Source organism: Hypanus sabinus, chromosome 7, assembly GCF_030144855.1.
Source record: "Hypanus sabinus isolate sHypSab1 chromosome 7, sHypSab1.hap1, whole genome shotgun sequence".
NCBI classification, from domain to species: domain Eukaryota; kingdom Metazoa; phylum Chordata; class Chondrichthyes; order Myliobatiformes; family Dasyatidae; genus Hypanus; species Hypanus sabinus.
Genome location: NC_082712.1, coordinates 164170320 through 164183884, shown reverse-complemented (window position 1 = coordinate 164183884; position 13565 = coordinate 164170320). Strand labels below are relative to the sequence as shown.

Below are 13565 nucleotides of genomic sequence, written 5' to 3'. Positions count from 1 at the left end.
ACTGAGGCACACAAACCTCCAAACCACAAAAAGGTTGTGGTCCTCTTGGAGGCAAAGTTCAAAGTAAATTTATTATCAGAATATGTATATATCACCATACACTACCCTGAGATTCATTTTCTTACAGGCATTCACAGTAGAACAAAGAAATACAATAGAATCGATGAAAAACTACACACAAAGACTGACAACCAAAGTGCAAAAGAAGACAAGCTGTGCAAATACAAAAAAGACAATAATAATAATAAATAAATAATACTGAGAAGATGAGTTGCTGAGTCCTTAAATATGACTCAAGTTGTGAATCAGTTTAGTTTTGAGGTGTGAGAAGTTATCCACACTGGTTCAGGAGCCTTATGGTTGAAGGGTAATAACTGTTCCTGAACTTGGTGGTGTGAGACCTAAAGGTCCTGTCCCTCCTTCCTGATGGCAGCAGAGAGAAGAAAGCATGGCCTGGATGGTGGGGGTCCTCTATGATGGGTGCTGCTTTCTTGTTACGGGGAGGGCTTTTCCTGTGTGCTTTACCCTATAGTATAAATTATCTTTTCACTTATTGCTGGCTGTGAAATCTATTTCAGATAGTGACCAGGAGATTGATTTCAGAGGTGGTCATTAATTTGTTGTTAAATTGGGATAAAATGAAATGTTTGAATGGGACTCATGGGACGCATCAACTACTGCTCCTATAGCTAAAACAATGCTTTGTCCTTCAGTCTGCCACAAATAATTATGGTGCTGGAAGGGTTTCAGGGTTACATTAGCCAGGACCTCCATGAAACAAATGCTTTCCAGAATAAATATAAGATGATTAATTACAAACATTGGACGCAAAATGCAAAACTGATGCCAGGGCTGACAGACCGTTTATGTGGGGAGCATAGGGAGAACTGGGATTATCTTCTTGTGCATAAATGGTAAAGGAAAGTTTTGAAAAGAGGTGTTGGAATTATAAAAGGTTTGGATGAACTGGAGAGCAAATGCTTCCAAAGGCAGGAAGCCAGTAACCAGATTACCTGCTGCTAAAGTTCACAGTAAAAGAACTAGAGTGAAGATGAGGAATTTCGATGCATTGAGACGACACAGTCCATAAGACATTGACAGCATTTAAGGAGCTGATCCAGTCATGAATATTAGAAGGAAATTGACTATATCCTTGAAAAGGTTATAACACAAGAGATTCTGCAGATGCTGGAAATCCAGTGCAACAGACAGAATACCGGAGGAACCGAGCAGCATTTATGGAGCGGAATAAACTGTTGACATTCGGGACCGAGACCCTTAACCGGTCTCAGCCTGAAATGTCAACTGTTTATTCCTTGCCGTAGATGCTGCCTGATCTGCTGAGTTCCTCCAGCATTTTGTGTGAGTTTACATGTTAAAGGTAGTTGCAGAGTAATGGAACAATTTGGATTGCTCTTTCAAAGGGCCATACTTACCTGAGCTGGATATGGAAGGCCAATCTCATTTTCCTGTTCTCAGTAACACTTTATTCTGCATTCATATTGTTTTGCCTTGTATTATGACCTTCTGCACTGCTATAATAGTTGATCTGTATTGGATGGTATGCAAGACCAATTCATTATACCTCGATACAGGTGGCAATAATAAACCATTTTTTAAACTTCTTTTTCCAAGTATGTATTCAATTCTCTTTTATACAACTGAATGCGCTCCGAGTACCATCTTAAGCATTACCTATGATTGTTTAACTTCACTGCATTGTGGAAAAAAAATCATATTGTCTCTGCTTTTTTTTTGCTAGTAATATTAACTGTATTGTAATATTATCTGGTTATTGACATTCAAACTATTCCAAACAATTGCTGTTATTTTTTATTTATTAAAACCCTGTGTAAATCTAATCAGCTTCTTCTGAATCTTGCCTCTACTCTTACCGCTTCACTTATTCCCCTGGAATTCAGTTGACAAACCCAGCACTTGGTGTCTCTCTGAGGCATCCAGGATACGAATGGCTTAGACTTGTTTCTGTGCTAGGAAGATCAAAGATCAACTTTCTTCACCATATAAATTTACATGTATTAGGAATTTGCTGTGGGGTGTTTGTGCAACAAAAATCAACAACTTCAACAATTCTAAAGAATAAGGAATTATATAAAAGTAAGTTAGAGTTTAAAGTACGAGCTTTTGTTTAGTGGTGTATATTGTGTATGGTTGAATGACAATTGAATTGAAGTACAGATATGGAATAAAGTATGCATAAATACATAAATACCAGCATGTATTTACAATGTAAGCAGTTTTATAATACACACAAAATACTGGAGGAACTCAGTAGGCCGGGCATCGTCTATGAAAATGAATGGATTGTTGATGTTCTGAGCCAAGACCCTTCATTGGGATTGAGAAAGAAGGAGGAAAACACCAGAATAAAAAGGTGGGGGGGGAGGGAAAGGAGGCTAGCTGGAAGGTGATAGGTTAAGCCAGGTGGTTGGGAAAAGTCAAGGGCTGGAGAAGAAGGAATCTGAGAGGAGGGAGGAGTGTCGAAGAGTTGAAGGGCAGCTGTTTTTACAGTCCAGTGAGTGACTGAGGTGATAAAACGGTTGATTGATCAGATTAACTTTAAATCCATCAGTTGTACTCACTGGACAAATACCACAGTCACCTGAAGAATCCCATTGTGACCTCATGAACCAACCCTCACCCAGTTTCAGTTTAAAGACCACTGCAAAAGAGAATAGTAGTTGAGCTGACAGAAGAGGAGCTGTGGTGCCTTCCACTGTGGAAAAACATCCTTGTATTGAATCCTGATGAAGGGTCCTGCCCTAAAATGTCACCTCTTTCGTCCTCTCCATAGATGCTGCCTGACTTGATGACTTCTTCCAGCATTTTATGTCTCTGGATTTCCAGCATCTTGAGAATCTTTTGGGTTCATTGTAATATTGTTAAGGTGTGCAAGGAACACTAGAATGTTAACTGTAACCCATCTGGACTCCATAGCTGAATCTGCCACACGCAAACTCTTTTCTAATGATAGACAAGTTGTATAAAACGCCTGAGAAAAAGCAAAATACACAATTTGAAATTAACTTCCCTGAGCCAAAATTGAACAGATATAATCCTGGAACGTTTCCAGGCTGTTTGAATGCATGAGGCTTATTGTAACACGCAAAATATTAATGATGCCAAAATATTAAATGCTCTTGAATATAGAGAAAGCTCATTACTGCAAGCCTGAAAAGTCATTGTTGGAAGGAATTCATGAAATGTAAATGAAACACACTTGCACATAGATGGGTGGGTGGCTGAGCACGAGTGTGAGTGAGTGAGTGTGTGTGTGTGTGTCTTGTGCTCTGTGTATATTCTGGAGGTAGGTCTTCATCGGTAGACTTTACAGAGAAGCATGATTTGAATGGAGTGTGCAAAATGGAATGTGTCACACAATATAAACGTGTTAGATGCAGATTATACATAACACACATTTGCGGAGAATAAATAAGGTCTCGAATGATACCTGAACTTCTCTGTGAGTTTTTACCATAACTGCACGAGACTCTTGCAGTATATAAATGTGTGTAATTTTATTCTGACAGAGTTAGATTTGAGGTCAGGGACTTGTATACGGCCCTTGTTTTATTGTTATATCAATGAGTGATCTCCCTGTCCCAACAAGCCACTGCTTTTTAAACGACTCCTTTGGTTCTCTCCAGGCACTGTTCTCAAAAGGCTGAATACAGTCACAGTACTCTGATTATGCAGCACAGTGATCGGAATGTGAATGCACTGCAAGTTTGAGTGTATTTCTGACAAACTCCACTTGAAATTCAAGCTTTTAATTGAAGGCAATCCATTACTTGCTTAGTGCTCACTTACTTGCTTTGCTATCGAGCACACACTGTAATGAGTCACTGAACTGATAGAATGAATGAAATGAAAGGAGTCATAGAGTCAAAGAACAGTTCAGCACCGAAACAGGTCTTTCAGCCCATTTAGTCTGTACGTACTTACTTACTTATAGCCCATTATACCACTGGCACTCGGCAGCAATGAAGGTCCTCCATCTCTGACTGTCCTTGGCCATCTTCTCTATTGTGCCTCAGGTGTGGTCCAAGGTCCTCATTTCTGCCTCCACGGTATGGCGCCAAGCTGTCGTTGGTCTTCTGTGTTTCCTGCACCTTTTATGGTGCTCTCATTGCGTCCCCAACCCATCTCCATTGTTTCCTCATGATGATTGCAGCCATGTCTTCTTGATGACACTGAAGGAGTAGGGTGTGCTAAACTATAATTTTGTCGAGTTCTATCGACCTGCACCTGGTCCATAGCTCTCCATACTGTTATCGTCCATAAACCTATCAAAATTTCTTTTAAATGTTAAAAGTAAACCTGTATCCACCACTTCCACTGGCAGCTCATTCCACGCTCTTGTCCTCTATCAAATCCCCTCTTCCTCTCCTGTGCTCTAGGGAATAAAGTATCTACCTATTCAACCTTTCCTTATAACTTGGGTAATATTGAACCTCAATTTGTTACAGATTTACACCGACTGGGCCAATCATTACCTGGCAAAGTCCGGCCACAAGCGGCTCATCAGAGACCTACAGCAGGATGTGACGGATGGGGTGCTACTGGCTGAGATCATCCAGGTTGTGGGTATGTGCTGCCTCTCCCATCATTGGTAGAGTCTTTTTTGGTGGGGTGGGGAAGAAGATACTTGCTCAGCGCGTTTTGTTTCAAATGCTGCAAAGTTAAATAATTTCAAAGTTCAAAAGTAAATTTATCATCAGAAGATTTTTGGATCATTGGGTTCTCTTCCAGAGAAGGTGGGACCTGTACAGAAGTGATGGTTTACACCTGAACTGGAGGGGTAATAATATCCCAGTGGGAAGGTTTGTTAATGTGGCACAGTGGGGTTTAAACCAGAGTGGCAGGAGGATGGGAACCAGAGTACTCGAACAGTTAGTGGAGAGATTGTGGCGGCAGATGGTGGTAAGACCTCAGACAAAGCCAGAAGGTTGAGCATGGAGTGACTAGTGTCCTGAGCTGCCTATATTTCAATTCAAGGGGTATCGTAGGAAAGGCGGATGGGCTTGGGGCATGGATCAACACCTGGAGCTATGACATCGTAGTCATCAGGGAGACTTGGTTGCAGGAGGGGCAGAAATGGCAGCTCAGTATTCCGGGGTTCTGTTGATTTAGAAGTAACAGAGTGGGAGGGATTAAAGAAGGAGGGTTGGTGTGACTAGTTCAGGAAAACATTACAGCAGTGCTTCAGGACAGAATGGAGAACTCAACCAGTGAGGTGTTATTGGTGGAACTGAGAAATAAGAAGGGTATGACAACATTAATGGGGCTATATTACAGACCACCCAATGATCCTAGGGATTTAGAGGAACAAATTTGTAAAGAGATCACAGACTTTTGCAGGAAACATAAGGTTATTACAGTAGGCGATTTTAACTTTCCACATATTGACTGGGAATCCCATACTATTAAAGGACTATATGAGATACAGTTTGTCAAAGTTTCTTTCATCAGTACGTAGAAGTCCCAACAGCGTATGCAATACTGGATCTGCTAATGGGGAATGAGACGGGCAGGTGACAGAAGGTTGTGTAGGGAAACACTTTGCATCCAGTGACCACAATGCCATTAGTTTCAAAGTAAATGTGCAAAGAGATTGGTCTGGTCCATAGGTTGAGATTCTACATCAGAGAAAGTCCAATTTTGATGGTATCAGAAATGATCTGGCAAGTGTGGATTGGAACAGGCTGTTTTCTGGCAAAGATGTACTTGAAAAGGTGGAGTTCTTCAAAAACAAAATTTTGAGAGTCCAAAGCTTGCAAGTACCTCTCAGAATAAATGGTAAAGATAACAAATGTAGGGAACCTTGATTTTTCAAGAGAAATTGAGGCCCAGGTTAAGAGAAAAAAAAAGAAGTGCATGGCAGGTATAGGCAAATAGGAACAAATGAAGTGCTTATGGAGTATAAGAAATGCAAGAGAAGGCTTAAAGAAATCAGGAGGGCTGAAAGAAGGCATGAGATTGCCCAAGCTGACAAAGTGAAGGAGCATCCTAAGGGATTCTATAGGTATTGTATGTTGAGAGCAAAAGAATTGCTAGGGACAAAATTGGTCCTCTGTAAAACCTGTATAGTGATCCAAGTGTGGAGCCAAAACAGAGGGAGGAGATCTTAAATACATTCTTTGTACCTGCATTTTCTCGGGAGATGGATACAGAGTCTATAGAAGTGAGGCAAAGCAGCTTCAACTTCATGGACCCCATACAGACTGCAGAGGAGGAAGGCAAATCAGGATGGATAAATCCCTAGGTCCTGACAAGGTATCCCCTCAGCCCCTCTTGGAGGCAAGAGCAGAAATATTTAAAACATCCTTAGCGACAGGAGAGGTACCAGAGGATTGGAGGATCACCGATGTTGTTCCGCTGCTTAAAAAAGGCTCTAAACTTAAACTAGGAAATAGTAGGTCAGTGAGTTTGACATCAGTTATGGGAAAGTTATTGGAAGATTTACTAATTGGCCAAATATTTAAGTACTTGGATAGACAATCTTAGCTTTTCAGGGAAGTTACCAGGAAAGTGTATGAAGGCAAGGCAGTGGATATTGTCTATGTGGACTTTAGTGAGGTATTTGACAAGGTCCAGCATGGGAGGTTGGTCAAAAAGGTTTAGTTGCTCAGCAACCAGGTTGAAGTAGTAAATTGGATTAGATATTGTCCTTGTGGGAGAAACCAGAATGTAGTCATAGAGGGTTGCCTCTCTAACTGGAGGCCTGGGATTGTGATGTGCTGCAGGGATTGTAGCAGGGTCCTTTGTTGTTTGTCATCTGTATCAATGATCTTGGATGATGTGGTTAACTGGATCAGCAAATTTGCAAGATTGGGGGTGTAGTGGACAGCGAGGGAGGCTATCGTGGATCTGCATCAGCTGGAAGAATGGGCTGAATAATGAAAGTTGGAATTTAATGCAGACAAGTGTGAGGTTTTGTACTTCGGTAGGACCGACCAGGGTAGGCCTTACTCAGTGAATGGTAGGGCACTGAGGAGTGTGGTAGAACAAAGAGATCTAAGAATACAGGTATGTGATTCGTTGATAGTGGCATCACAGGTAGATGGGGTTGTAAAGGCATATTTGCCTTCATAAGTCAATGTATTGAGTACAGAACTTGAAATGTTATGTTAAAGTTGTAAAAGACATTGGTGAGGTCTAATTTGGAGTATTGTGTGCAGTTTTGGTACCTACAGGAAAGATGTAAATAAGGTTGGAAGAACGCAGAGAAAATTTACAAGGATGTTGCCGAGTCTGGAGGATCAGAGTTATTGTACAGGTTAGGACTGTATTCTTTAGAACGGAGAAGATTGAGAGGAGATTTAATCGAAGTATACAAAATTATGAGGGTATAGCTGGGCCAAACACAAGCAGGCTTTTTCCACTGAAGTTCGATGGGTCAACAACCAGAGATCATGGCTTAAGGGTGAAAGGTGTGAAGTTTAAGGGGAACGTGAGTGAAAACTTATTTACTCAAGGCTTGTGAGAATGTAGAATGAGCTGCCAGCACAAGTGGTCCATCCGAGCTTGATTTCAACGTTTAAGAGATGTTTGGATAGGCACATGGGGTGGAGGGATATGGAGGGCTCTGGTCCCCAGTGCAGGTCATTTCAAGTAGGCAATTTAAATGGTTTTGGCATGGACTAAATGGGCCAAAGGGCCAGTTTCTGTGCAGTTCTTCTGGGGGAAGAAAATCATAGTAAATACAAAGAAACACAATAGAATCAATGAAAAACTAAACAAAAATATGGTAAAACAATGAATTGTGCGAATACAAAAAGAAAGCAACATAATAATAGATAATAATAATCAGAATCAAGTTTAATGTTACCAGCATATGTCGTGAAATTTGTTAATTTTGCAGCAGCAGTACATGATAAATATTTTTTTTTAAACGGAATTACAAGCCAACGTTTAGCAGACTTGGAGCTGACTTGAAGAGGAAGATCCGAGGCAAAGCGAGTCAGAGTCAAGGCAGTGGGACCCAGGCTCAAGAGCAAGGAGTGAGCCAATGTTTGACTGATTTAAGTGCTGGGCCGGATTGGAAAGGTTGGGTGCGGGCCAAACCAAGGTAGTGGGGCCTGGGCCCGAGTGTGTATCAGAGAGGCAGGGCTAAGTTGAAAAGGTCAGCATATCGGGGCCCGAGGCAAGGAATGAGTCAGTGTTCAGCTTGCTGCTCAGTGAGGTTTACTCATCTCTGCACTGAACTGAAGCTGTGGCCTATAAATAACAGGCTCCTGGACTGCCTGCAGTGATGACTGGCTTCGTGGCTGTGAACTCACTTTTGTGAACTTCAGTTCTGTATATTATTTGTTTACTTTCATTATTAGCACAATTTTGTGTTTTCCTGCAGACTGGGTGTTAGATAGTCTTTTTTTTAAATGGGTTCCGCCTTTGGAGCAGAATTAGGCCATTTGGCCCATCAAGCTTGCTCTGCCATTCCATCATGGCTGATCTATTATCCTTCTCAACCCCATTCTCTTGTTTGCTCCCCGCAACTTTTGACACCCTGAATGTTAGGAGACGAATCTCAAGGTTGTATATAGTATACATACTACAATAATAATCTACTTTGTACTTTGATATTTAAGATGGTTTATTGTCATTCTTCAGTACACAAATGTAAAGGAGAGCAATATGATTGGATCCCATGCAGCATAAAAACACTATGCTTAAAAAAAAACACATTAAATATAAATATAAAAGCAATCCTATTAAGCACCATGTACAAGTGACTGTTTATGTGTGGCCATGTATGCATAGAATTGGCTTATGCACATAGACTGATGGTATGTACGTAAGGGTATGCTAGGTGCAAGAGTAACTATACAAAAGGTGACTGGCAAGAAATAATTGAGTGACATATGTAGAAAAATTTTTGATAAAAGTTTTAAAACTTGAAATACTTACTCTTTTTCATTCTCCACAGTTGCATTCTTATGACTGAGAAGTTCTAGTGCTTTTATTTCAGATTGCCAGCTCCTGCATTGGTCATGCATTGGCGATACTCAATGGCCAGTGAGTCATTGTGCCGCATGCCATTGGTACTTCTGCTGGCATACATACTGTAGAGGAACATGGAGGCCATACGCAGAGAAACGTGCAGCCGTTTCTCCCTCTGAGCAGCCACTTCTGCCTTCACAATCTCATTGCACACCAACAAAGAAGATCCAAAAGCAGACTTACTCTGCCATTTAATAAAATCATGGTGAATTTGACCATAACTTCAAATCCACAGTCTTGTCAATCCTTAATACCCTTGCTTATTGAAATGGCTTCTTCCTGAAAAATAAGCAAAAACTCTGCTTAATTGCCCTTTGAAGAGAGTTCCAAAGACTAGTGACTCTAAGGGAAGAATATTCCTCTCATCTTTGTCTTAAGTGGATTCTTCCACAAGACTATCAGGTTTATTATCACTGATATATGACATTTGGTTGTTTCATTATTGTTGTCCTCATCCCCTCCAAATCCAGACTGCCAAGACCCGCTTGGATCTTGGGTGTTTCAAATAAAGATTGATAATGATCAATGGTATGAAACAAAACCATAAGATGGAGGAGCAGAATTGGGACATTTGGCCCATCAAGCCTGCTCTGCCATTCATCATGGCTGATTTATTATCCTTCTCAACCCCATTCTCTTGTTTTCTCCCTGTAACTTTTGACACCCTAACTAATCAAGGAGCCTTCAACCTCCACTTTAAATATACCCAATAACTTGGCTTCCACAGCTGTGCGTGGTAATCAGTTCCACAGATTTACCACCCTCTGGCAAAATAAATTCATCCTCATGTCTGTACGGCCTTCTATTCTGAGGCTGTGCCTTCTGGTTCTAGCAATTCATGCTGATACAATTGGATTATGTAACGCCTTAAATTTTAAGTCTGAACTCAATTTTCATTCAACAATATATGAATACCCAAGAATGCAGCCAAATGAAACACTGTTCCTCTGGGGCCAAGGTGCAAAACTCAGCACCAACAGTCAAACACAGCACAAGAGCATAAGGCACATGTAGCATGCATAAATTGCAAGTAAATATACAGTCACACAAATACAATATATACAGAATATATACAGTATATACTATATACTGTGTATATTCTATAAGAATACTATATCTTAGAAATCCTCAGAATACTATACTTTCTGAGAATACTATATTCTCAGAAAGGCAGCATCCATTATTAAGGACCTCCAGCACCCAGGGCATGCCCGTTTCTCACTGTTACCATCAGGAAGGAGGTACAGAAGCCTGAAGGCACACACTCAGCGATTCAGGAACAGCTTCTTCCCCTCTGCCATCCGATTCCTAAATGGACATTGAAGCTTTGGACACTACCTCACTTTTTTTAATATACAGTATTTCTGTTGCACATTTTAAAAAATCTATTCGATATATGTAATTGATTTACTTGTTTATTTATTATGTTTAATTTATTTTTCTCTGCTGGATTATGTATTGCATTGAACTGCTGCTGCTAAGTTAACAAATTTCAAGTCACATGATAATAAACCTGATTCTGATTCTTAAATGCCCCTAATGTATCTGTGTCTATCATCTACCCTAGCAGGGCATTCCACACCCTCACCCCTCTCTTTTTTTAAAAAAAACTTACCTCTGATGTCTACCCTCCCCTCCACCTGGGTGTCAGATACTTTTTGTACAAGGTACTTTTGTATATAATCCATGTTAGTTCACCTAAGGTTCTCTGGATCACAATGGTTACTCACCACAATGTTTTATCCATGCCAGTGTTAATTGAAGCTAAATGCTTCATACCATGGGACAAGAGGCAAGGACATGTCAGTAATGAAGAATCTAATCTTGGAGAATTTGCAGAGGGAATTTTGACTGCACAGTTATGCCAGTTGAGGTCAAGGTGTACTTTAACTCTCAAATTATTTGTAGCAGGATCTTTCCAACCTAATGCAGCAAATCCGCAGCTGCAGTACAGAGGATGTTCTGCCTCTGCATTTTGAGAGAAGTGATTTCATTTGCTTTGATGGACAACTATAATATTGGTTGCATTGGGATTTCAGGGATCTTCCAGCAGTGCAGGCAACTGTTGACTGTATTTGTCTCACTGTAAGGATCTCCACTGAACCCCGACCTATTTATGGACAGAAAGGCTTTGCACTCCCTCAGAGTATGGCTTTTGCTGTGTTATGTGAAGTATTTCCTCAGAATGATTTCCATGTTTTAGGAAGGACACATCATTCCTTCATCCTGATAAGAATCGTTTTTCTAGGTTCATAGGGATGGTCAGCCACACTGAAGCAACTCAACACTGAGGTTACAGTGGAGAACTCAAAATGACATGCAAGTTGTGGTTTTGGGGATAGAGAGGGGAGTTGGGGGTCAGGTTAAGGCTTGGGGACAGTGATATGCAGGAATAGGGGTCTGATTAGGCTTTAGGGACATGGAGTTAGAGATCAGACCTCTGCTCCTCGTTCGAAGTCCAGTGATGTGGATGGACAATGAAGGACATCTACACTCAAAGGCCAACAGCACGGACGGGTAACAAGGAACGTCCATGGATATTGGCCTGTCTCACATCGAAGGGACCCAGAGTTGCATGTCCATGCAAGCAGGAGGCATGAAGGCCAGTCAGTCAGCAAATCCAGAGCTCAAGCCCGGAGTTTGGGGTACCAGCGTCAGCCAGTCTGGGCATCAACTTCCATTCAGCAGGTGCAAATAGTATTCACTTTGATCTGCATTGTACAAGTAGGAACTCTCTTTCTTTCAACATTACTGTGTTGGGAGTCTTGGAGGACACTTCTGTAACCCCAGCATGCCAACCTTTTAAAATGTACTGTACATACTCGATCTCATTCCCCACTCCCCAGGGCAAAGGATCTCCTTCCAGACATGTACCTCATTGACCAAGACTTGCATGGCACTTTGAGTGAATGTGGAGACTGATTTCCTTTCTCTTGCAGTCTCTGTCTCCTCAGCTGTGAGTTGTTACGGTGTGGATGACATGTGAGTGGAGCCTTCCTCTGATTGTTGTGAGGCAAAATGGCCCCATCAGGGATTGTGCAAATCCTAGTTAAGCTCTGATTTCTTGGTATAAGCTGCCCAAAAGCTCTTTCCCACAGGAATCTGGCCAAATTTGTGATCTTTTTTTCTAGTGGACCTGACTTTCCGTTGGTGCAATATATAGCAGTTTTTCATCAAATTGAAAATATTGCAATTTAAGTTCTAGCTAAGTGTGCACAGCCACACAGAAGGTAATTAAGTGTGCTCTTTGCACCAACAAATGCATCAAGTTTGTAGACAAAAAATTTTTTCTCAGTGTTGCAGGAACAAATTGCCACAGTTCTCCCACACAATGCTGTATCAGTGCCTGTTGTTATTTCCCACTGATTTTCTACTCCAGTGACATTGGTTGTTTGCTTTATGGCCGTAGTTCCCCCAGCTTCAAGATAACATCACTTGTTAAATGAATGAAATAAACTCAATTGCATCATATCACTCATGTTTTGATCTTTTAGTTTATGCTTTTTCGCTTGCACAATATCTGAATGTGAGCAAAGGGGATCACATTGAAACCTCTATTGAAGGGCTTTCGGGCATTCCTCACAGACCTCTTGCTAAATAGTATTGGTCAGGGGCATAAAAAAATGGTTTGGGAACCCCTAGCCTAGGTAGAGTGGATGTGGAGAGGATGTTTCCAATAGTGGGGGAGTCTAGGACCAGAGCGCACCACGTCAGAATACAAGGAATGTCCCTTCAGAGCAGAAATGAGGAGGAATTTCTTTAGCCAGAGGGTGGTGAATCTGTGGAATTCATTGCCACAGCTGGCTGTGAAGGCCAAGTCATTACGTGTATTTAAAGCGGAGGTTGAAAGGTTCTTGATTAGTAACGGTGTCAAAGCTTACGGGAAAAAGACAGGGGAATGGGTTTGAGAGGGTTAATAAAAAAGCCATGGTGGAATGGCGGAGCAGACTTGATGCTCCAAATGGACAAATTGCACCGCTGTGTCTTGTCTAATGTGGCTTGCTACAGTTTGCCCACAAATCTTCATGGACCAGATAATTATTGCAAACTATGTACATAAAGGCACTCAGTCACTCCTCTTATACATATAACAACACAGAAAGAGGCTATTTGGGCCGTTGAGTCTATGCCAGCTGTCAGGGAATGAAGCAAAATAATCCCTTTCCTCCTCTTCTTAATTCCTTGCACCAGCTGTGGTATTTCTCTCAATCATGTCCAGGAACTCCCATTTGAATAGCTTTGCCACTAACCTACACTTGGGCAAAAAAAAGTACCCAATTTCCAGCAGCCAGTATACCTGCCAGCAGATCTTTAGGATGTGAGAAGAAATGGGACCACTTGCAGGAAACAGACAGTGCACGCCTACTTTGCATAAGCAGCTCCGGAAGTGCTAAAACTCTTGAAGTCAGAGTCCACTGATATACACAAGGTTTTCAACCTGGCCCTTTCAACAATTCACTCCCCAAAAGAACAATTTGCAATAATGATGTCACTTTCATGTCTTCTTGAGTACTCTGCTGATGTGAGTTTTGCAGGAAATG

At 41.3% G+C, this 13565-nt stretch overlaps 1 protein-coding gene across 1 annotated transcript in view; it reads left to right on the top strand.

Annotated features, from left to right (window-relative positions):
* Nucleotides 1-13565, top strand: part of nav2a (neuron navigator 2a) — a 498795-nt gene that overhangs the window by 105323 nt on the left and 379907 nt on the right. Inside the window, exon 2 of the mRNA XM_059976038.1 lies at nucleotides 4491-4608. Coding sequence (XP_059832021.1) covers nucleotides 4491-4608 — 118 coding nt within the window. The remainder of the gene's footprint in view (nucleotides 1-4490; nucleotides 4609-13565) is intronic.